The sequence below is a fragment of the Lupinus angustifolius genome, chromosome LG02, assembly GCF_001865875.1.
Source record: "Lupinus angustifolius cultivar Tanjil chromosome LG02, LupAngTanjil_v1.0, whole genome shotgun sequence".
NCBI lineage: Eukaryota > Viridiplantae > Streptophyta > Magnoliopsida > Fabales > Fabaceae > Lupinus > Lupinus angustifolius.
This window is the reverse complement of record NC_032010.1, coordinates 1,624,697-1,650,440: the sequence shown is the minus strand read 5'-3', so window position 1 is coordinate 1,650,440 and position 25,744 is coordinate 1,624,697. Positions and strand designations below refer to the sequence as shown.

At 33.6% G+C, this 25,744-nt stretch overlaps 4 protein-coding genes across 8 annotated transcripts; 1 reads left to right on the top strand and 3 right to left on the bottom strand.

Moving 5' to 3' along the window:
* Positions 659–10,041, top strand: LOC109331395 (TBCC domain-containing protein 1-like). 2 transcript variants are annotated; one of them, XM_019565849.1, is made up of 9 exons: positions 660–1,292; positions 1,922–2,062; positions 3,858–4,232; positions 4,892–4,996; positions 5,751–5,891; positions 8,653–8,856; positions 9,106–9,198; positions 9,333–9,444; positions 9,664–10,041. In XM_019565849.1, the coding sequence occupies exons 1-9, from the start codon at positions 813–815 to the stop codon at positions 9,705–9,707; spliced, it is 1,695 nt and encodes a 564-aa protein (XP_019421394.1). In that variant the 5' UTR covers positions 660–812; the 3' UTR covers positions 9,708–10,041. The 2 variants fall into 2 exon arrangements, with proteins under 2 accessions (XP_019421404.1, XP_019421394.1); XM_019565859.1 differs by lacking the exon at positions 5,751–5,891 and having other exon boundaries at positions 659–1,292.
* LOC109331361 (outer envelope pore protein 16-3, chloroplastic/mitochondrial-like) lies at positions 12,141–15,340 on the bottom strand. 2 transcript variants are annotated; one of them, XM_019565790.1, is made up of 3 exons: positions 15,244–15,340; positions 13,840–14,183; positions 12,141–12,600 (listed from the first exon to the last, which is right to left on the bottom strand). In XM_019565790.1, the coding sequence occupies exons 2-3, from the start codon at positions 14,168–14,170 to the stop codon at positions 12,452–12,454; spliced, it is 480 nt and encodes a 159-aa protein (XP_019421335.1). In that variant the 5' UTR covers positions 14,171–14,183; positions 15,244–15,340; the 3' UTR covers positions 12,141–12,451. The 2 variants fall into 2 exon arrangements, with proteins under 2 accessions (XP_019421335.1, XP_019421344.1); XM_019565799.1 differs by having other exon boundaries at positions 13,840–14,176; positions 15,244–15,302.
* LOC109331371 lies at positions 18,409–21,285 on the bottom strand. 3 transcript variants are annotated; one of them, XM_019565829.1, is made up of 3 exons: positions 21,159–21,285; positions 18,597–19,172; positions 18,409–18,553 (listed from the first exon to the last, which is right to left on the bottom strand). In XM_019565829.1, exon 2 carries the CDS (start codon positions 19,121–19,123, stop codon positions 18,707–18,709), a length of 417 nt encoding a protein of 138 aa, XP_019421374.1. In that variant the 5' UTR covers positions 19,124–19,172; positions 21,159–21,285; the 3' UTR covers positions 18,409–18,553; positions 18,597–18,706. The 3 variants fall into 3 exon arrangements, with proteins under 3 accessions (XP_019421374.1, XP_019421357.1, XP_019421366.1); XM_019565812.1 differs by lacking the exon at positions 21,159–21,285 and adding an exon at positions 19,922–20,214; XM_019565821.1 differs by lacking the exon at positions 21,159–21,285 and adding an exon at positions 19,936–20,214.
* On the bottom strand, positions 22,256–24,785 carry LOC109331335 (transcription termination factor MTEF18, mitochondrial-like). Its single transcript, XM_019565756.1, has 2 exons — positions 22,586–24,785; positions 22,256–22,444 (listed from the first exon to the last, which is right to left on the bottom strand). The coding sequence occupies exon 1, from the start codon at positions 24,547–24,549 to the stop codon at positions 22,864–22,866; it is 1,686 nt and encodes a 561-aa protein (XP_019421301.1). The 5' UTR covers positions 24,550–24,785; the 3' UTR covers positions 22,256–22,444; positions 22,586–22,863.

Sequence of the window (25,744 nt, the reverse complement as noted above, 5' to 3'; positions counted from 1 at the left end):
TGTGTTTCATTCAAGCCACAATTTATCATATATATTTTATTACTTTTGTAATGATTAGTTTTATGATTATTAGTACATGAATTATCTGTTATCTGCATGGATATTCCCAAATAATGTAACTATAGATACAAATAAATACTACTTGTTATCTCTAAACCCAATTAATCCAATCAAATCCAATTTATTTTTTGATATGTTGAATTTTATTTTAAATTTAATTGAATTTTACAACATTTGTTATGTAGAGGGTTTCTCGTATCTCGTTTTGATAATACCAAGAGTATTTCCTTAATTCTTGGGTAAAGAATTAATTATTTTTGGATGTATCCTTGCTATCAAGAATTACACATAAGACCATATTTGTTGTCATATTTTTTATACCACTTCATGTAGTATTAATTTTGATTGATCGAAAAAAGTTTATTTAAATTAAAATTATAATTATTAGTTCACGGGGTAAATGTTTAATTCTTCTTAAGCAAGGTTTCGGGTTCAAGTCTTGTGGATAGAAAAATATTCGCTAGGAGAATTAGCCTCACATAACTATGAATCTTCTCAACTTGAACATGATTACTTCCGGTATGAGTATATTTGTGGCAAACCAAAAAAACATCTTAACACATTTAATGTCACAAAAATTGAAATGAGAAATAACAACAAATCAAAACACGCCACACAACCACACTCCCATACGGTGAACCTCACCAGAACACTCCCGCATCTCTCTCTTCTTCTTCTTCTCTTCTCCCATACTCATTCAAAGATCTGCAATCTCTCTCTCTCTCTCTCTCTCTCTCTTTCTCTCTCTAGCCATGACCGAACCAACCGAACCATTCGCGCCATCTTCTCCAACGGGTCCCACAGCACCATCAAAGGACCTAACCACAGTGGTTCACCCACGCCGTGAACTCTTCGAACACGGTCTATTACCAATCCCTAAGCTCATTTTCTCTGACCCAACCCAAACCCTAATCCCTCTCAAACAGAAGCTTCTCGAACAATCCTCCAACAACCGAGTCGACTCACCTATAATCGCCGACTCGCTCCAGATCTCAATTGATCACGCTACTCTCGTCCTTGATACACTTGCTTCGGTTCTTCCTTCGGTGAATGGTAATCGTGGCGAAAACGACGCCGTTGGTGTCGATGTTTTCGATCTGGTTGTGTTTCTATATGTTCAATCTTATAAGAAGCTTCTTCCGAGAACGCATAAGGATTCTGCTGCTGTTAGTGATGTGTGGCCTTCTACTTCTGCCTTTGACGGTTACTTGTCCGCTCTCTCGCCGCTTCAGGTCAATTCAATTCTCCGCTTTTCCTTCGAATCATTCAAATTGAAATTGTCATTATTAGATTTTATGTGGTTCTGACAAATGCTGAAATGCATGATATAAAAAAGTGCGATCCGGCCGGTGCACGAGACTTTTACCTAGTGGGTCTGAGGATGAGGATGATAGCTGTAGGCAGCCTTATGTGATTTGAACTCATGACCTCCGGGTTATGCCGAGGCTAGTTATTGTTGCTATCAAACCGTTTGATCAGGATTTCATTTAGTTCTTATCTATTTGCGTATGGCATGGAAAAATTGAAATGATTTTCAATTGAATTGATTAGGAAATTGAGAGCCAAATTTTTAGGCTTAATTAACAAACAAAAAAGTGGTTCATTCCACATGTTATTGGAATAAAGTATAGATACTCTTGTGAAAGCTGATTTTGTTTAATTCCCCCCAAATAAGTGTGCCAAACAAGTATGGAATGACATGGCTATCGGAATGAGTGATTATTTTAATAAAGAACCTTTTTTAAAGGTAAGAACCTAAACAAATGGGTTCCGAATACCGTGTTTGGAACTCATTATGGAAAGTCGGAGTTGAATTGTTTTTTTGTATTGATTCTTAATTTTTGCATTTAATGTTTTGCAGCTTGTGCGCAGCAACAGTCGGCGGTTTATGCCATCACAGGCTGATGAAGAGGCACATCAGTTGTCGTATCTGCAAAAGCATCTGGCAAACATTCTGTCTCTTCTAGCAGAGCCTGTGGAGGGGGAAGGCGATGAATCTCTGGTTTGTAATCAATTTAGTGCACGCTATCCATAAGTTGTTGATTCTCACTTCAATAGATTATTTTTTACATACTCTTAATTTTTTTGGATATAGCTACAACATATATTTTCCATCTTCGCGATCCATTCTTGTGATGCATATGCTGTTTCGGTATTGTACCTTTCAAACCAGGAAGTGATCATGTGAAGAAAAACAGTGTTTTCTGCTATTTATTTATTGAAGAAGGAATACCTATCTAAGGATGATGGAAATAGTAAGCATTGGCCAAAAATGAATCATTAAGGATGGATATAAAAACAAAATAGGAAACACAATAACAAAATAAAGGAACAGAGTAATTAGGTTTAGTTAGTTATCAATTCTGACTAAACCCAATAAAAGGCATATTAAAATTAAAACACAATAAATACATAATTGAATCATATTCATCACATTGAGATACCACATGGCTAACAAAAAACACACGGACTCGACTTGGCTACCATCGAGGCTATCTACAACAGTATATATTTTTCATCTTTGAGATCCATTATTGTAATTCACATGCTGTTTCGGTGACATACCATGCAAACCAGCAAGAGATTTTGAGTGTCACGAAAGGTATTTTTGAGTCATTTGTTATATGCTTATTTTTCTGTGTACAACTGGTGCATCTAAAGCTTTAGCTCCTGTATAATGACATTAGCTCCTGGATTAATCTTATTATTCTGTTGTGTCACCACCAAGGAAGCAGACACAATACGGTGACATTGCAAAATTTAAAAATATAGGATACGACATTGCCATGACACATTATATAATAAAACTTAAAATTAGATATATTATAATAATAACATTAAATATCCATAACGTACAACCTAAATCCTTATTAAAAAGTAACAAAGAAATGGGCTCAGGTCAGGCTAAACTGGGTCATGTCCTGACAGTGTCCGATTCACGTCCGTAGCATGTCTGATCTGCGTCACAGCCGTCTTGACTCCATGTCCTGTAAAAAACTGTGTCTTGAGTGGGACACGTTGTTGGGCGTGTTGGCAGTGCATCCGTGTCAGGTGTGTCTAACACCAGTGTGTCAAGGAAAACAGTGTTTTGGTGATTCCTTGGTCACGACTTTATATGTGGATTAGATGGTAGGGTTAGTCCAGCTTAACTAGTGTTCTCGAGTTTGAGCTCTGGGTATGTAGCTGCGCTAAATACTCAAAGGAGGAGCTTTGCTACCCGGAATATTCCTTCCCTGCTCAAACAAGATTGCCTCATACGGTGATACAGAGGATACCTGTGGTCTCAAGCACAAAAACAGATTATTCTGTCATGTGTCCATTACCATATATGTTGTGTGCTGAAGATATCGGTTGTTAAGAATGTTGGAGACATGGATAACCTTTTGTGTCCCTTCGAGTATGATTGCAATTTTGTATTCTTATTTTGTGACAGCACTGCAATATCCTTTTGCAAAGAAGAAAACATGATTTTGTAGTATGCTTCACAGCCTTCACTCACACTTACTTAATGGGGTCATGGGGATTTGCATGTAAGAATAATATTTGGTCAAAATTCTCATGTGCAATTCGTACTTATTTTTAAGACTCATACAGAACTTATCAGTGACCTGTATTTAAGAATGAGGCTGGCATGTTATAAGATTGAGCTATGCTCCAATAGGTTATGAATGAATGTGCCAAGTTGCAATTTTTTCCTTGGTTAAAATTTTCATTCATTTCATATTGAATCTTTTATGTTTTTCATTTTTTGTGTAGCCCTGTTATTATATTGATTATTTGATCCCATTGTGTTTTAGGTTTTAACTATGGATAGGTTTGAGCACCTTGGGCTTCTAATTCAGTTTGGTGATAAGGGATCTGGAGGAAATTCTTTGAGTCAAGTTTCTCCTTTTTTTGCAAACTCGGATCCTGACATGCCTGATGTTCCTGTTCCTGCTGCACAAGTTCATGATTGGCTTCTACAGAATATAGCTTCTGCTTTGGAATACATTTCTGAACGTACTTCTTCAAAGGAAAATGGCCCTGCTAATGCTTCTGATCAGGATGTTGCTATGACAGATGCATGTGCTCTTAAAGTCTCAACAGGTACTAGAGGCACAAGTTTCATTGAAGGGATCTCTAAATCGTCATATGTAAAGCATGCATCTGACATTAAAGGTTCCTCTATCAAGGTTTGTTTCTTACGCATATTCTATTTAGATATTTATATTTTTATAATGTTTCTTGCATTTTATATTTTATTATTTATAACTTTTGATATATCATTGAAACACCATTGATCTTATGTAGGTTATGAACTCCAAATTATTTTTTGGATTATAGTTCTCTCCTAGAACAAGATATGGACCTTCACCATACATGTAAGGACCCACTATGTATGGTGAAGGTCCCCTGATTATATTTCAAGAACCCAAAACATGAATCCGCTATACACCCAACACGAGTTTTTATGTAACACGAACTGGGTACGTACCATCGTGTAACCGAACACGATTCACACCGGGTGCGATTTCGGGACCCAAATGCACGTACCCGTGCAACACAATTTATAATAATCAATGCCAGTCCATCTGGTTGGATTGGGGTAGTTTGGTTTTTGATGATGATTTAGGCTTTGAGCATCCTACCAAAAACATTAGCCTTTTGATAGTTGGTTCTTGAAAAGAGATACATGATCAGGCGGGCTAATACTTGAAGTTTTGTTGGATTACTTTAGCACTGTTATCAATCAGCATCTTATGCATCATGTGTTTTGGACATTGAGAGATCTCAAGTCTTGAGAATATTGTCAGGATTGTATGCTAATAGAAATTGTGTTTGGTTATTGCAGGTTTTAAATTGCCAAGAGTCTGCCATCTACATCCTAGCACCTTTGAGATATGCCACTGTCTATGGATGCTCAGATGCTACAATTGTTCTAGGAGCAGTTGGCAAGGTAACAACTAGTAACTTGTGTTCTTGTTACTGGAGCATAATGTATCTGTACATATACATGGAGATTTTTTTTCCATACTGGAATGCCGAAAATAATATCACATTATCATTTTTAAATTGTAAGGTGAGATAAAAGCAAGATGATTGACTTCAAGTGAATATGTTTTCTCACTTTAGTAAAGTTCTAGTAGTTAAGGAATGTGGAACTTGCTCTATTGATTGGATTTAGTCATACTAACACTATTTACTAGCATATGCCTGAGGTGATTGTAGCTGCCATTGTATGATACAGTTTAGGAAATTATATTCTCTTTCATTTTTCACATATATGTGCATCCTGTTATTTTTGTTGAAGGCAGAATCTTAGCCTTATCGTATGTATTCCTATATGGATTGGCATAAAGTCTGATGGAGAAGTTGGATATGCATTTGAACAGGAGGCTGGCATTAGTATTCTGTGTTTTTATCGAGCTGAATACTGTTTTCAAAAGTATATTTTTTTAACTTTTAGGCAAACATGTAGCTTATAGATAGTGTCTCCCTTTTCTCAAGTGTTCATATTTCCCATCTCCTTATCCACAAAAACTCTTCCATAGTGGTAAACAAGAGTGGAGTTCATGTTTAAGAATGGAAAAAAAGAAGGAAAATGGAGATATGAGAATCTATCAGAGATCGAATGTGCAGAAGTAAAGGTTTCAACTTTTGTTGTGCTTTATTTCCATTAAGGAAGCTAATAATCATTTTTTCTTTGACAGGCTGTAAGAATAGAACACTGTGAACGAGTTCATGTGATTGTAGCAGCAAAACGTATTTGTATTGCCAACTGTCGTGAATGTGTTTTCTTTTTGGGAGTGAACCAACGACCTCTTGTTATTGGTGATAACCATAAGCTGCAGGTCAGCTTCTTCATACACTTTTTCATGATATATAAAGTTGCTAGTCAGTTGCTTTACAAAATCTAGCACTTCTGTGTAGTTCTCATATGATATGCCCCTGCTAGAAGAATAGACAATGCAAAATGATTGATTTGTGATATCCTATGATTTTTATCTGATATATAACCTAGCACATCAGAAGTGTTTAGTGTTCCTTGCTGCTTATTTCTTGGTTATAGAAAATTATAATTATATTATGTTTTTATTTTTTGTTGTAAGTTTTTAACATTTTTACCCATGGCTGCTTGTATAGTGTCCAAAATTAGTGTCAGAAGCGGGATTTCAGTATGTTACGATAATAAATGATCGTGTACAATCTGTTACACTTTTCTACCTGTTAGGATTTCTTGGCAGGATTTTTACCTGTTGCCCTGCGTACAATCTGTTACACTTTTCTTTAACCCTCTGCTTTAGTCCTTCGCACCATCCTTATTTCTCATTTTGCAAACCTGCATAACCTCCCGATCAAATGTCTTCATCCCGTTCTACTTGCTTTCCCTTCTCCTTTATATGTGTGAAAGGTCCATCAATACCCTCCCATACCAGCTTCACTTCACCTGGGCCTCAAAGTGAAAATCTGGCATTGCATTCCAAATGACCTCAAAATCCTCCAAGGGTTCTCATGGGTGGTAAATTAGGCTACTTGACCAGTACTTCAGTGGCACAATTCACCAGCATGCAGACATCTGACACTTCAGAAGGGGCAACTTGCAATTTCTATCTGCTATGAGAAAATAGGTAGTTGTTGGTGTGGGATGTCTGCATGTAGATTGTAGTGCCATGTTGAGTTGGAACACATGAAAAATGGGGTAAACTCTTGCAGAGTAGGTAATGCTAGACGATATACCACTGCCCCCAAATTCTCTGCCACTTCTTTGGGTCCATTGAAATGGCTACTTAATTCGTCACTGATGCACCTGACCAAAGACATTATCATATACGGCTAGCCTTCAATAAAACAATTTTCCCTACCTGAAATTCAACCTCCCTGTGATATTTACCAGTCTGTTGCTTCATCCTTTATTGAATGAAGTTCTGCTTAAGCTCATTCAAAAACAGTTCCTGATTTCAAGCAGTTGTTCAACTTAGCTATATTGAGCTGTCTGATTATGGATGGTGACTCACTCCCTGTCATATAACACCTTAAAAGGATTTATCATTAGTGTTATAAGAGGAATTGAACCAAAACTCTGCCCATGCTAACCATCTCAACCATTGATTTGGGTGACCATTCACAAAACATTGCAAATAAGTTTCAATGTTGTGGTTAGTCACCTCGGTTTGAAGTCACAGACTCTGCCTCTTGGCCTAAGCCACCCAAATGACCCCCAAACTCTGTTATGCCTCTCCCCTACTTCCCTCCCCCTCCTTACCCGTGGTCCCATCCTTCTCTTCCATCATTGCTAATATTCTTCCCAATTCCCTGCTGCCACATGTGCCTCAACCATATCTTTCGCCTTTTGTAGCAACCATCCTTATTTCCCCGTTCATAAATCCGTGTAACATCCCCTGCTCAACACTCTTTATCCCATTCTCCTTATTCCCTTCCCTTCCCCTATACACTTGTCAAAGGTCCATCAAATAACATTGATTAAAATGTCAAATAGGTCATTCAGAGATTGGATTGGCCACATAGTCCTCCAAAAAAATTAGCCATCACCTAAAGCCCCTGAAGACAAAATGGACACCATGTTAGTCCTTCTGTTAAACTCCGTGTTGACGGAGGACTAACATGATAGTCATTTCATCTTTGGGGGGATTTAGTTGATGACCAATTTCTTTGAGGGATTTACTTGGTGCCCAATTTCTTAGGGGGGCTTATTTGATGACTATCTAATCAGTGGGGACCTATCTGACTAATTTCATTTTAAGTAGCTTTTTACTTGAGTTTTGTGTTTTGTCCACATCAGTTAGAAATAAAATCATTTTAGTAAGTTCATTATTTTTTCTCAAAATTGCAGAAAAATTCCAATCACATTTTTATTTTTCAATTCAAGGATAATTATCTAAGGTTGAAAATAATGATAGAGTTATACTCAACAATGCCCGACAAAAGATTGGAAGGCCACTAAGTTATTCCCTCAAATATTAGGTTAGTCCCTGAAGGAAATTGACCATCAAGTTAATCCTCCAAACATGAAGTGAGCCATGCTAGTCCTCTGTCTAGACGAAATCTAATGGGAGGACCAACATGGTGGCCATTTCATATTTGGGGAATTTAGTTGGTGGCTAATTTCTTTGGGGGACCTTATAGATGTTTTATTCACAATGTTTTAAATTATTGGGACGTCATTTGCCTTATTTGTTACTAAAATTGTCTCTTAAAGAAGGATGAAAAAGTTAACAGTATCACTGGAAACACTGAGCAGCTATGACACGTGGGTAAAGACTAGTGTTTTGATTTTTAATTTAAAAAATGACCTATATTTTATTTATAATGTTTAGTTAATATAATCAGAGTAAAAGATAAAAAGATTTGCTCCATGAGGAGGCAATGAGTTTATCGTCAAAATCTAATAACAAATTTAATAATTGTTCCTCTATATCAGTACTAATGTATGAGTATTTGGTTAACACTTACATACAATCCCCATTTTGCTGACATTTCTGCTATTTCTATCAGTACCACCTTGTGCTAATGTATGTCTGTTTTTCTTTGAAGTCCTCACATTTCTCATCTGGACCGGTTGTTTGAAAACTTTATCCCTCATGATGTTTTTAGGTGGCTCCCTATAATACTTTCTACTCTCAGTTGGAGGAGCATATGAATGAAGTTGGAATTCTGCCTACGGTGAATCGATGGGATGAACCTCTAGCATTGGGCATGGTTGACCATCATGATTCGTTATCTCATCCAGCAGGTGTCTCTGATGTACAAGCTGAGACTGCTACACGGGTGGACCCGGATCAGTTTACAAATTTTGTGGTATGACTTATTCTTTTGCTCTGATTTATGGATATTTTTCTTTTCATTTTGATGTAGTCACATTTAATTGATTTCGATATGTTCACTATTGCCTTGTATATTATGTGTTTGTTTCATAAGTTTTTCAGTTTTGAAGAGCGGTTGAGATTATACTTCTTTTTCCTTTCGTCCTTATTATTAAATAAATATATATTTTTCTTTCTTTATTTGGTCATATACTTCATTGCTGTCCAAATTGTTGGTATGCAGATTCCAAACTGGCTTGGAGGAGAGTCCACTGGGTCTACAGAAAATAATCCATTCACGTTACCGGATGCTTATATGGCATCTCAGCTTAGAAATGTATGTCATAGTGTCAGCCAATAAATATTTTGGTGATTGGATTTGTAATTTTTGTGGTATTAAAATTCGAAGTAGCTTTGCTTGAGTTATGTTGAAAAAATGTTTAATTGAAGGCAATTGTATCTTGTCTTCAGCAAAAGAATCTAGGGGAGATAAGGCAGCTCTTGCGAGAAGCACCTTTAGAAGAAAGTCGTAAAAAGGAACTGTCATCTGCACTCCATGTCTACTTCAAGGACTGGTTATATGGTAACTCTCAGGATTTTCTTTAATGCCTTTTTTGGGTGATAATGCTTGTGCCTTACCGGAATTAGCTGATATCTTCAATCCATAAGGGAATTGATGAGAAAACAGAAGGGTATAATAGTTGTATGACAACAACCAAGCCTTAATCTCACTAGGTAAGATCGGCCACATAGATCGAAGTTAAACAACTAATGCTAACAAATTTTTTTAATGTTGTGGCAGCTTCCGGGAACATTCGTCAGCTTTACTGTCTACAAGGCGAGTAATACTTTGTCAGATGATGAATGATATCGGTACAGGACCAAAGTTTTGTGGTGTTCCTTTCTGAACTTGTTCCTCTTCAATTCCTTTGGCCCCTTAGGTAGCAACTGAGATCAGATGACATGAATTAGAATGGCAACCTATTTATGCGGTCACATCACAACAGTGCACAGATGGAATGAAGAATATAACTGCTAATCTGATTGTAATAGTTTTGTATTTTGTGAAAATAATTACTTACTGTAATGTTTTTAGCTTAAATTATTGGCCTTTGTGAAAATTTACACCTGCCAATTTCCAATGTATTGTTTGTTATCAACTTGGAGTTTTTCCATTTAATCAGGAATTTTCTGTTGGGTAATTAACTTACTACCTCAATTTATTTTCTAACAATAAATGCTTAATTTAGATATTGATTTACATGTCTAAACTCAGTATTTCTGAAACTTATGTTGTCACATGTAGTGTTTTGGTATGTGGACAGAAGATTAAATGAATTGTTAAGGTGTATGTATATATATATAATTTTTTTGTGATTATTTATTAAGCTTATAATTTTTTAACTGTGTTCTATTTTATACATACATGTTTTTAAGTTTGGATAGAATTGAAGGTTGTTGTATTGGACAGTCGACAGTTAATGTCCTTTAGTAGCTGAAAACACATACTTAATCCATCACAACCATGTACACAGATTTTTCAACATTAATTAACTAAAATTTTCCTCAATTATTTTCATCAATATGATTTAGTTTACAAGGGAGATTTCAAAACTTAAAATGCTTAGAATCAAGGAAAACCCCAAGACATGATTGCTTATTTTCTTGACAACATTTTGTGAGACTGTTAATGATACGTGAGATAAGATGACAAAATGAATTAGGAAGATAATAAATGTAACATTGGGTGAATCTGGAGGCTTTAGTTCAAGATATTGAAATCATCTACATGCTTGTAAAAAGCACGAAAAGAAAGAGAAAATACATTAAAAATGGAGATAAAAATAGTTATGGTGAATGATAAAGATATTAAGCTAGACGGAGGAAATATTTTACAAACTTTCCGGTGATGGTTAGGATTCTTTACATTTGATAGACTAAACACTAAAGAGGAAATTAAAATTATCCAGTTTATCGTATGATTTAAGAATTGGAGGTGAAAAAGCTTTGAAAATGATGAACAATGACAAAGCGTTGAATCTGATAATATATCTATTGAAGTCTAGAATCATGCCTAAAAGTTGTTTAAAGAGATTATAGGGTCAAATAAGACGCTAAGTGAGTGCTGCTTATTTGTAAGAACAATATATATACAAGATTGTGTAAAGTATTGGGGATTAAGTTTATGAAGCATATAATGAAGTTATAAAAGATGATAATTGAGTAAAGGATGCACATCACTCAAAATCAATTTTGTTTTATTCCTTGAAGTTCGACTATGAAGGCTATATACTTCCCTATGGGATTGATAGTGAGATATGAAGGAACCGGATGAACTTACACATGATTTTTATTAATTTGGAGAAGACATAATATTGTGCCTACAAAGGTATTGTGAATATGTATAATAGGGTGAGACCTAGTGGCCTTCGTATAAGTCAAAGTAAGACAAAATATATAAATGTAAATTTAGCTAAAGGAGAATAAACCTCGTTGTCAAGTACAAATTGAAGATCATATCATATCATAAGTCACTATATTTAAGTATATTGGATTTAATCGTATTACATGTAAATTGATGGAGGTGTAAACTACAAGATTCAAGCCGAAGAAAGAAATGACAGTGCTGAGTGTCATATGTGACAAAAAGGTGTCACCCAAGTTTAATTTAAAATTTTATCAAACTCCAAGAACCACAATGTTATATGTGACTAAATGTAAGGCAAAAAATAACAAGACAACAAACTCATAGTAAAAGTGATGAAAATGTTACAGTAAGGAAAGTAAATCAAATGGTGAACTTGATTGATGATTTGACAATGAACTTAGATTTATGATATAAGATTATGATGTAATGTTAGAGAGACCTAGTGGAACTCTGACTTACTAGCTGTTGATTAATCTTACACCTTTATTTTCATTGAACAATTATCTTAAACTTCTCTACAATCCAAGCTAGTTGATAAAGGCATGCAGATTACAAATTTATATTGGTACATTATACCGGGCATAATCACTACCCATCCTGATATCAAATTAGTTTCAGACAAATTATGCATCAGAAAAGCTCATCAGCCACCAAAGTGCAAATTACAAAAAAAAAAAGACATGATATCAAATTAGTCTCAGACAGATTATTAGCCTCTCTTTTTTGGACAAATTTGAGAAACCTTCATTCTTTTCTCATGATATTTTTGAATCAATGAATTTCTTTTTTCTGTTAAAAAATGGGATACGTAAAAAGACAGAATTTAAAATTTCGGATTATACAGAGAAAAGAACAAAAGAAAGTGAGAAACAAGAAGAGAATGATTCACCTCAGAAATGTTTTGAGAATCAAAGTATAACACCAAGCTCTAACACCTTTCAGCTTCATGTATAGTGTTCATTCCAAAGAATAGCATCTACTATTAGGCAATTCAGAATAACACATAATAGCACATTTATTGGAATTTAACCAGTTCAGCTCCAGCAAGTTATAAAAAAAACATTATAGAAAAACAGCCAAAAACAAACAGGCTAACAAAGAGTGATCCACTCTCACCTATCAACTCAAATGTCTTCATTCGTAAAGGTGCATAAATTAATAATTACGAATCAACACTGGGTCTCTTCTTTGTGGTGTAAGCGGCGTACTCCACCCCACTATCATGTTTCATTGTCTGTTGATTGATATCTTGAATGGAAGATGTAAATGCCAAAGCAGATCCAGCGGAAATTGCAGTTTTGATGCTCCTTCCTACAACAGAAAGGATAGCACACAAAGCTTGTTAAAGAGCATAATCCTGGTTTGGCAATCTATAGCAGGTCGACAAAGGTAATTTAGCACTCTTGTTATGGTTATATATCACACGCCGGAAGGAAAGTTGAACATATTACCCTCACTCGTTGGGAAACATGTTTACATTATACCCAATATAGTGCTCGACAAGCAAAAATCCGGAAATCGTGGGTATTATTATTCCATGTACAAAATAGTTAATCGGGATCAGACAACTTCAAATGGCCGCCTCATATATGCAAACGAATGGACAGATTCAAATGAAACTAACATGCTTGAAGAATAATCAAATACTGATGAGAAGAAACAAATGAACATTTAGAGAAAAAAAGGAACAAATGATGCAACATAAGTATTAAAAGTTAGCACTTCAAGTAAAAGGATCTCCACAACAGATTTGATTAAGAACATACCCAAAAAACAAATAGTTACATTACCATCACATAATTGATAACTCTACATGAAGTCAGAACTTAGTAGTAAGAAGTTATGAGTTTTAGTTTACTAGTTAGAACCATCAATAACTCAGATCGTTCCCTTTAAAGACTTAGGCACATACAGTTGATCTAAATAATTCAATGAGCTAGCAAATTCCAAGACAATAAACTCCTCAGACAATATGGGCCGCTCAGAATGAATGATTTAAGAAACCATGTGCCATGAGTGTTTACAGAATCACATACAAAAGCAGAAGCAATTGGGGGGAAAGCATCAGATAAGTATAATACTGCTTAAAACTTGCAGCAAAAAAAAAAAGAAACTAACCATTGATATCAGCATTTTCAATGGTAGCATTATAATTACTCGAAAAAGGGAATACAATTAAAAGTGAGCCTATGTAAAGTATAACATAGGTTATAATCTCATAGTTCCTACAAGAAGTATATTTCATGTTCACACTAGATAATTGTGCTACTAAGTACTAACCAAGTACAATTGAATGAAAGCAATCCAGAAAATGCAACTCATAGCTTCTTGCAGTTTCTTTTTATTTTTTTAGGTTAAGGGGGAAGGAATTCCACATAAAAGGATCCTTTGATGACAAGACAACAAAACGGATTGGTCCCAAAGCACTGGTTGAACTTTGTTCACCAATATTAACAAGCCAGTAGTCCAATTAGCAAGATTTCAAAATCTAGATATCAAAATTTGCAATTCTCCGTCAGACATAAAAATATTTATCAGAACAAAGGTTACCTTTGGAACCCAGAATAGTTGCACCAGCAACAAATCCACCAACAGCACCATTAACAAAATCCCTCTTCCCTCTGAAGTTCTGCACCAACTGTTCCACACCGATGTAAACCCCTCCTATGGCAGCAAAGGTCAGGCCATGGCTTCCCATCATCCTGAAAGTTCTTAATAGCCCTGGAAGAGCAACATTTCTCTCAACACGAGGAACATCATGCCAGGTGGCAACTATGGTACCCCAGACTGTGCCAGCAACTAAACCGGTTGTTGCACCCTTAACAGTTTTCATCAATGATGTGTCATCATCCTCCAAGTACCTACGTTCTGAAGGGTCCATGACTCTCTGAACACTATGAAAAAATGCCATAAGAATAAGAAAGCAAATCTATGATCAACAATCAAACGAATAGTCTACTGCTATTCAATGCCAGAATTCGGAATATATTAGGCCACAACATATTACGCTAAATGCATTTACCACTCAAACAAAACACATAAAGCACATTTTAACGTCCAGCAACATCAATTTCATAAGAATCTATTCCAAGAGGGAAAAGGGGGTCCAATTTAAATAAGCCTGAATTTCTAAAATTTCATAATGCATTTTTTGTATAATAAAAATGTCATATATTTGGTCACTGAAGCCTTATTGTAGATGCATATTTAAACAACTGCAATTATATTATTTCATTTTTCTAAATTGTGTGAAAACATATTTGCACATAAAAACAATAACGAATGCATATCACATAATACAAACAGTAAACCCTGATTTTAGTCCCTTAAATTCTAAGCACCTGTAATGTTGAAGCTTGACATGAGGGACTAAATTGACCAATATTTATAATTTCAAGTATTAATCCTCCATAGGTATGCTCGAAGCTATACATTGCCGGTCCTAAACCCGGATAATAGGGGAAGGTTATGTTAGGTAGTCGACAGTCAAAGTAAAACTTTTTCGAATCTCAAAATTTATAATTTCAAGCCGACATAAAACTTAGTCAAATCACTGAATTTATAATTTCAAGGACTAATATAATAATTTCATATAGCACACAAGACAAGTGCCTACAATCGCATGGAATAAAATGAAAATTAACTCAGAATGTAATTATCTCTTGTTGAAACCACTGTTAATGTCGATTAACGAGTTGAAATCGTAGAACCACTTCAACAATATAAGTATATAACAGATCCATAAAAATCAAACCTCGAAATAATAGTGATAATCATAAAAACAAGTTTGAGATAAAACATTCAGATCGAAGAACATTGCTGAAACATAAATTAATTAAAAGGAAAATGAAATTGAAAACCCTAAAAAGGTACAGAAACATGGGATTTGTATTGATAAATTATGGAGAGGAGAAATGAAAGTGAATTGTGATATTGATGAAGAGAAAAAGATACCTGCGAGAAAATGAGAAAATAAACGAGAATGAGATTGATAGAGAGGAATGCTCAGTGTAAAAGTGTGAACCCTTTTATCCCAATTTTATTAGTATCTTACTTCTCATTAATTAAATACTTATGGCATCAACAATGTATTAGTTTAACAGTGTAAGATTCTACTAGATCCATTCGAGTCTATTCGTGAGAATTAATATTTGTTGAAAATCTTATCAAAAAAGGTGAGAGATATATTTGATAGTACCAAAAAAATTTAAATACATATCAATGAAATAAAAGAGAATTATATACATATATAAATTATCTAATGTTAAAAAATTAATAAATAAGATGATAAATAATTTTACTTACTCCTTTTATTAAAATTAGCGTGTCGACCGGTACTTCGTGCCGATCGACCTATATTCTGATTTTTTGATATAAGTTATAAGTATAAAAAATGAAACATATAAGTTCAATAGAAAATGTAAATTTAAGAATATAATATGTAATAATTGATATGATATATACAAAACTTTTATAAATTTCTCGTGCATCTAATAATAACTATTGAGTTGTTGGATATATTTTTTCATGTGATATTGTTTTATATTTGGGTTGAGAAATATATAAGATAAAAAAGAATGTGGGGATGAGTAATAATGTATTGATAAAAAATGAAAGCAAAATGTGAAAGTTTCTATTTATTAAAGAGAGGTTAAAAAGGATAAAAATAGAATTTAAAGATTATATCATGCATAGTAGTTATTACTTGTTTTGACTGTATTAAAAGTATAGTAAAATATATCGTTCGATGTTAAACTATATTTTAGAAAAGAATATTCTCACATGTTATTTTGTTGGTTCTTATTATTTTTATTTTTTAATTTAATAATATGATTAACAAAATTGTCCACCAACCTATAGTCTAACTAAATTCATAACAAATTAAACATGAGAAAAAGATGTATATACTTAATAGGATAAAAACTTTTTATATTATCACTATATTATTTATTTTCAATTATCTTTAATTATTCAAAAGATTAATTAAAATGAATAGTGGATAATACTTGTATAATTCTTTACATTATCATTATATAGAAATTACATATTCATTAAACATATTAAATACATCCATTTAATTTGATAACCTCTCATTCTTGTTTGTGCATCATTGCTTCAATTGTGTACCACTAGAGTATGTGTAGGTTTCAAATGAATATATGTTTTATTGTTTGAGAGAAAATATTATTAATTATTGGTCTGTATACCTTGACAACTTAAATTTTATGGAAGGATGCTATAAATGTTAATTCATTTATATTGTTTTGATAACCTCTATCTTATAAACTCTTATTGATATATCTTAAATTTTCTTTAATTCTAGTGTTATAGTTTACTATTTTACTCTTTAAATTGTTATATTTTCTGAAAAGTAACTAGAATAAATAATTAACTGGATCAAATGAATAAGAAAGTTGTTTGAAATCAAATATTTTATTATTTGACAGCACAATCGTCTACTTGTAATATTACACACAATAATGGACCAATCAACATGCCATACACAATTATATATATCAATAAAAACAATTAAGACACTCAAAATAACATTTGGGACTACATACATATAAATGATTAAGTTATATATTTTCTATGTCAACTTCTTGTTTTTGAATTTGGGATTAGGGTTGGATTCTCAACCAAAATGAAACTGACGTAGACGACAAAAATGGAACACGAAATTATGCTTACTATTGGTGATGAAAACCTGAAAGGATGGGAGAAAAGAGGTTAAACATGAAATGTTTCTGTGAGTGTTTAACAGAGAAGTCGAGGTGATACAAAACGACGTCGTTTTGGTGACTAGATAAAAAATTTCTAGAATGGAAAGTCCATGTATACCAGAAAACGTGACATGTCAGCCAGAGGCGGAACTTTGTTGGGGCAGGTGGGGACAACTGTCCCCTGAAAATTATTTTTTAAATTATTGATTTTTAATGTAATATTTATGCACAGTTAGTGTAAACATTTATTTGCAGTCATCACTCATTTGTATTCTTTTTTTGAAGAGTCAATAATGATAAAATATAAATTGTGGACGATGCAATGACAATGTATATCAATGTCATTTTTTCTCTTATTTTTATCTTATTCAAATGACGTCTTCATGAAAACACTCATTTAAGGTCACATTTTTCTTCAATTTGTTAGTTGATAAATATGTAAAATGTAATTTGTGTGGTCATTCTAAAAATTATAGATAATGAATAAATCTCTTACATGTGTATATATTGATGTTGCTTATAATACTATGACTTCATTTGAGTTCGTAGCAAAAGTCATAAGATCGTAAGAATTTCTATAGTTCATTTAATATTGGTAACATATGTATTTTTATGCAAAAATTATACCATGTGGATTTCAATGAGAAGGATAAGATTAACATGAAATATTAATTTCAATATTTTATTGTTGGTGTCATTAGTCATTCATGTTTGAGAAAGCCACAACCATTTTTGAGTTAAATACAAATTTGACAAAAATAAATGCATATTATTTACTTGGTTGAGTTGTTCATCTTATCTAAACAAAATTATATAATAAGATAAGATAAATTTCTTGTGGACAATATGATAATTTATATAAAAAATGAAATAATTGACATTTTTTACCTATAATTTATTTTTAAAAATAAAATAATTGACATTTTTTACTTATAATTTAATTATTAAATATTTTTTTAACCAATTACACACACATTGTAACAAAAAATACGCTTCCCAACTATGTGGGTCAATGACAACCATATTTGTCTGTTTTCAATAGTATGAGAAACTGAAGATGAAGGAAACATAAGATAACAAAGTAGTTAATCCACCCACATTTTCTGCAATTCATATCTACCACGAAATTGAACATTTACTTATCCATGGACAAGATCTGAACAATTCATTAATAACATTACACCATGCACATGCACATGCACACTACCACTATCATATATTTTGAGTTAAGTAATCCATGAAGTAAATGCTTCAATCTAGCAACATCCAATTACTATGAATCTTAATTGGTATTGAACCATTCATTTTCACAATGTATGTATTGCATGAGTTAGATAATTGTGACTACTAAGGAATATATGAATTTCTAGGTAAACAAATGAATCGACATAAACTATGCAAGAGAAAGGAGAAATCGAATTAGACGAAACTCGTGATGAAAGACTATTTACAAAATTTAGTAGTTTCTTTTAGTGATAGTAGCTAGCTCTATATAAGAAAATGTAATCTGCTATGAATACTCAAAATTATGATTTGCTGTTTTTTGGGTTCAGAAACAGCATATGAAAGTTACAAAGCAAAAAGAATAGCAATGAAGCACCATAACAAGCTTATATTATAATAGAAGGAACCAATGTCTTGTAATGAAAAAGTTCAGCACTTTCAAGGGCTTAAAACTATCATCACAACATTGTTCACTTGCAATCTACACCAGCTTCAGCAGCACGGTGAGGTTTGTTCTTACGCCTACTCCCATTCTGTCGGAATCCAGCAGACTTTACAGAATCATCGGTGATAGCCTTTGCTCGGACGCCATTCTCCTCTTTCACCGGATCGATCTTTTCTTTGACATGTACAGACCTCTTCCTTTTTCTTTTATTTACTGTCGTAACCTGAGTTTTCAACTCATTGCTGGAAACATTACCATTCACATTCTCCTCATCTTTCTTTATCTTTTCAGTTACTTCTACTTCTTCGATCTCGTCGGTTAGTGGCTTCAATGGTCTTCCTCTTTTTCTGTAAGCTGGGACTTTTTCCTCTTCACCAATTCCAGGTTCCTCCCTCTTAGCAATAACCGATTGATTCTTCCCTTTTCCTTTGCCTCTACCCATATTCGAAGTACCTAGTCGACAAAATGTACTAAATATCTCTATAATAAATCTGCAATGACAAAGCAATTATATATAAAAGACCAAATAACTAAATGAAAATGAAAAATGTCAAAAAACAACATTCAAAAAACATTGAACTGGCATCAGAAACAACATTCAAAAGCATCAGAAACACAAAAATGCCAAAATCAGTGTAGGGTATGGTTTGTTTTCAGTCATCAGAAACAACATTGAAAAGCATTGAACTGGCATTCTACTATTTCTGAAATTCTGAAAAACCAATCAAAGGAGCAATTTGTCTCCACCAAGGAAAATCACATTTCAAGACATTCTCCTTAGCAACAAAGAAAGTGAGTCATATCAATGCTAAGAAAGAAACCAAAGAAACATTACATAAACACAAATACCATGGCATTTTTTTTTTAGTGCATACTCACTTTGGTCCTTAAAATTTTCCGTGTGTACCAAGTTGATCCCCGAAAAAGTAAAAATCCAAACTTGTAATCAAAGATCATGAATATAAGTCAAAATAGTCTCTTAAAGGGTCCTAAGAAATGCTAAAAATGACTAATTTGAACTGCATTTGATATTTTTCGGACCATTTCGGGTTTTTTATAAGGGTATGATCTATCTACTCTTCATAATTTCCTCTGAACTCTGGTCCAAACAATAAGAAATCTAAAACAAATGAAATAAGAAATCATATCATTATATCAAAAACAGCAATAACAATGTAAAGTTTGTAGCATATTATAGATTAATGAAGCATCTGACACATAAAAGAGAAATGACTCTGACCTTGTAACTGTAACTTGTATCAACTTTGAGAATCTCAAACACAACCCATTTTACAAAATCTGATTATACAAAACCAGAAACTGGTTAAACCCAGATGAAAGTAGTGGTTTCCTGTGATGGGTTGAAGTTAATGCACAATGTTTTTGACTAAGTTGAGAAAGTGAAGACCCAGATCAGAAAAATGATGCTAATAAAGAGAGATATAAGGTTAAAGATTGAAACTTGATGAGTGAAATGAGAGAACTAGGTTAGAGAGTAGCAGCTAGAGAAAGAAAGAGGCATAGAGAAAGAGTTGAAGTAGAACAGAAGTAACAAGAAAGGTAGAAAATGGAGTTCAATATTCATCACACTTTTTATTTGGGTAATATTAGATATAGAGTATATGTGAAGACAAAATTATGTAAATATAACTAATAAGATTACGACAACACATTAATATTTTAATTTTGATTAAATTTAATTTTAAATGATAGCATTAAAACCCATAAAATATATTTATTCAAATATGATATGTTACATATGTTTTCATACAAGTTTTTCTCTCCCGTTAAAATTGATAGAATTACAATACAATGTCATTAAGGTCCTTAAACAAGTTAGGGTACTAATAATAAAATGATATATTAGTTCAAACAATCGTTTATTAATTATATATACATATATATTACTTTAATATTAATATTGAAAAACTAATAAAGAAGATAATAAATATTATTATTTACATCATTTCTTAAAATAAAATGTGTGATTTTATCGTATACTATATTTTATAAGTATAAACAAATATAGTGATTATGTTTTATCCTCCACAAAAACATTTTGATAAAAAAATAAGTCATTTCATAAAAAAATGTAATTTTAATTGAAAATTGATCGATATGACTAATACGATTTTAATAAAAATCAGCTAGTGTGATTGGTTTTGACCAATATAATTGTTGCATCATATGAGGATTGATTCCTTGATTTTCTAGTTCAATTGGTCAGTACAGTCCGGTTTTCACATTTACTGCTCTAATGTTCTGCTTTAAAAAGTGAAGATATATTATTCCGATATAATTATTACTTATATAAAATCACATCTGATTTGATCATACAATTTAATTGATTAAATGTAATATAATATCTCTTTTAGTTTAATGTCCGACTCCGATTCAGATAGTAAAAAAAAATGTGTACAACTTTGAGATCTTTGATATCATTGATCAAAATTTTCTCCATTAAGCAAGCTACCAACCATGGAGCCAATGTGTGTGGGACTGTAATATTTATCACCAACATTGGACCCCTAGTGGAGCCAATTCTGTCCTATTGTAATGATGCCCTTTAACTTGTTCCAAGTTGAGAATCAAATCTTCAATCATCTAATGAAAGAAACAATTCAATTACTCCATATTTGCTTAAGGTTTTTAGATTTGAAGTTTTTCAATCAATGACATCTAACATGACATCAAACCTGAAGAAATATCGTATAAAATTATTTTGAAATAATATTTATTTGCTTTTCTGGATTGAAATGAAGCATGGTATTGAAGTAATATCTTTCCATTTTTTTTAATTTTAAGTGAACCGTCTATTTCGTTTTCTAGATTATTCCCATGATTCTAATTTTCATGATCCAACTCAATCTGAACAAGGAACACTTGTTTGGTTAAGAGTGAGAAGATGTAATAATTTAGTTAAGTTGTAAATAATTGAGTTTAACTTTAAGCTGGAATTATTTTCTTTAGGAAACAACAGAATATTTGATGAGCCAACCTGCAGTGTTTTAACTTTTAAGAATGATATTGGGACATAAACTACAATGTTCTAACTCACCTACATTAAGATGTCATGCCATGAAATTTTTTGACACAATAATAAGGGATATATCACCAATAGAGAAAGAAGAAAAAGATTTTACCATGAAATATGAGTTTCAAACTGCTTCCTCTACAAGTTATTAAAGCCGCGGACCAGACATCAAACCGAGAAAGGTTCTATTTTAGGTTTGACCGGTTTAACTGGTCAGTCGGACCGAAAGGTTCTGTTTAATATAAAATAATTATATTAAACACATAAGAATGTAAATTAACTAAAAAGTTTAAACATCAAGTAACATATGATATATTTTCAAACCTGTGGTTAAAGAGACACAATGGTGCATTAATGCCAAACTACAAAAAGTATACATGTTTCTTCTAAACACATGATGAGGAAAATAAAGTCATGTTATGTTAGCTATTGATCGCTTTCAACCCGATAGAACTACTTATAACACAATTTTCATCCTCGCCTGTCAATTCGCCGGGTGGTTCATACTTGGAGGGTTCATACTTGGAGAGAGATTTGCAATGAAGCCGAAGTAAGTGGGTATTTTACACAAGGTGAAGATGATGACTTCCAGGATAAATATATACCCAAGACTCTTCCATCTGCAAGTCATATCAGATTAGAAATACCAGCAATCACCTATTCACGATTATAAATTGTCCACAACTGCAACTGTGATTTCAATATTGCAGCTTTTTGTGGACTTTGCACCTGCGTCACAATCACAATTGTGGCCATAATGGCTGCATAGTACTGCATGTGTTCGCCTGGAACTGCGGTAAGTGCAACACGACTGCAACCGCAAATTAAAACGATGTTGCTATTCATCACTTGGCTATTCTTAATGCTTACAGTACACAAAGTCTGCTAGCCGAGTCAACTTGAAGTCACTTCATAATACAACTTGATGCTCAATCATCCTTGACAGTGGATAAAAAATAGAAGAAACACAATGATCTGATCTGAACCAGAAACATCTTTCCATATTAAACCATGAATAAGCATGCCAGAAGTGACTGTATATTAATATTTAGATTAAATTTGTGCCCCCGGCAATATACCCATGGAATGGATCTTACCCTTCCTTGGACCCTATGCATAGCGAGAGCTTTATAACACCAGATTGATCTTTATTCAAAATGAATTTGTGCATTTAAATCCTGCCAAGCTCGAGGGCCAGATGGATGCCGATTTACATACTGCTTTACGAATACTTTGTCAGAGCATGCGATCACCGTGCTCAAACTAAGCCCGGGATCTGCAGCTCCATGGTCCTTGAGCCAATTATACATTGATAACCTAAGCTTAACTCTTCCTGGTGTATAGGAAAGAAAAGATGGGAAGTTCACTAAGCTTGATATAGGATATCCTTCCTTGACAAGTAGCTCAATTTTAAAGTTGATCCTATCTGTGCTCTGATTAAGAATTTGAGGGTAAACTACAATCATATCTCGGACAACCTTATAATCCAAGCCAGCTTCAACAATAAAATCAAATCTCTCCTGAAGCTCTGTTCCCCTCCCTCTGAACAGCTTAAACGCCTTTTTCATTTCTTCCGAGTTTTCTACATATCCTAACCCCAGCAAGAACTCTATCTTGTGCTCCTTCGATATTTGATCTTCATTTGTGTTCTCAAGAGGCTGAACTTTCCTTCCAACAGCCCAATTCCTGATTTCTTGAGGGTTCTCCTCTACGAATCTGCATAATCGCTTCTTACCAACATTCAAATTACAAAGTAAACTATTTGTTTTCTTTAATGTGGAAGAACCCAGCATTAAAGAATGGAACTGGAAAATCTTTCCAATCTCTGCAGCCTCCATCTCAATTTCATTAAAGAACAAAAAACACTGTCTCAAGTTTTTCAAAAACTGATCAACCCGAATCTCTGGAAACTCGAGAAACACAAGACATATCTGGTTCACAGACAAACCAAATTTCAACAAGAACCCAATCAATGACAGCGTCGTACCACCCGATTCCACAACACAAGGGTGATTGTGAATGATGTCGCCCAACTGTTCCTCACTACAAACCTTGCCAAGCAAGCACAATAGCTCAAGCATCAAACCCCAATTACAATCCAACAAATGCCGCTCGATCCAATCGCTACCACCCTTCGCAACAAGACCCTTCAACTTCTCCACAACCTTAACAAACTGAACATTAACACCCCCAACCAAAAGACAAGGACTCAAAGTAACAATTTTCACTAACGTCGACGGCGCAACCCCAAGGTTTTCATAAGCCTGAATCTTCTTCGACAAAACCCCTTGTTCATAACGAAACAACTGCGGAGCTTCCTTAAAAATCCTCCCCATTCTGTTCCGTGGAACACCATAGTTACACAAAGTATGATAATTCTCCATCAAAACCACATCATCGTTAAGAAAAATCATGTCTTTCGGAAGAAGACACACATATTCCGAAGGCCTCAAACCCATGCTTTCGAAAAAGGGTTCAAATTCATTAATTGGGTGATAACATAGGTACCTTGAAATGGATTTCTTCATATCTGATACACTATCCTTTCGGATTTTAACTTTGCTTAGAAGATCCTGAATGAAAAAAGGGGAATTTTTGCACATGTTATCTGCATCGGTAAATTGCAAACTTCTTGTGGAATGCAAGTACTCAAGCAATGCAGATTGCGCTTCTCTGATAGTTGTTGGGGTGAATTTCTTTTCGGGTTGAAGAATTGGTGATTTTTTCGTAGTTTGAAGAAATCTAGGGTTTTGCGAGGGTTTAAGGTGGGTTTTTGGGGAAAAATTGAAAATGGGAAATGTGAACGTTAATCTAAGTTTACGAAAGTGGAACATTATAGATATCAATTACAGAAGCAAAAAAAAAAGTGCTTTTGTGAAAAGAGAAGAGGTTTAGTACGACGTCGTTTTGAAAGGTGTTAAAGACAAAGTGAAGATTTTGTATTACAAGGGAAGAGAAATATTAGAATGGTGAAAGAGATAAAAGAGTGGGTAACCGGAATATATAGCTCCGGCCACCTTGGAATGGAGGAGTGAGGAGTTAATTAGACCTAAGCCCATTCCAAAATTAGTGTTATAAAAGCCCACAAAAACAATACAATGATTTTCAATTAAGGTTACACTTTTTTTTTACTATCAATGTATTCCTTACTCGAAAAGGTGAGCAACTAATTCATTTTGGGTGTGTGATTATCTCTCTTAACAAGTGTTTCACAGGAATCGAACTCATGACATTTTAGTCCTCTTAGGATCTAGAGGGGCCTTCCACCACTAGGGGTCAACATTTGTTGTACCAAATGAGTGTGTCACTCTATGTGACACTTGCTATGATTGGTTAAAAAATATACATTTAAGTTTAAAATTTAATGATAAAATATTTTTCTGACCAATTAGAGAAATTGACACATGGAATGAGACATTTTTTTTTGGATAAAAGATATGATATCCACCACTAGACAATACCTTTGGTTTTAACACCTATACCAAAAAACTATGAATTGTGGTAAATTATAGATAAAAAGGATGACCAAGTGTATGAGACTCCTATTATATTAAGTATGAGGAGGCTATATGAGCAACATTATTCTCATAAATTGAGAGTTTGATTCCAAGGATTTAAACTTATATTAGTATTAGTAATATTGGCTTATTCTGCATATTAAGTCTTAAAAAAAATTCTGTACTCAACCAAGTCCTAACACATATGTGGTTTCTTAATGCAGCACCAAGAATTTGTTTGATGGAGACAGTGAAAAATGGTGAAGCTATGTTTAAGTTGAAAATAATGGAATTCTACTCAGTGATTGTAGATCGTTTGATGGAGGCATAAAACTTAGCAAGAAAAGGAGTCTTCAATGGTTGACACCCTTAACTCCCCTTGTGATTTGGTAGTTTTGGGTTGTCAAATTTTGTGCATCACTATTGTATCAAATTGAACATTCGAGAGTCAATATGTGTTGGTTCAAGTGGTATATGTTTGATTTCTCTTAAGCAAGATTTCAAGTTCGAGTCACGTAGATGAAAAATATAT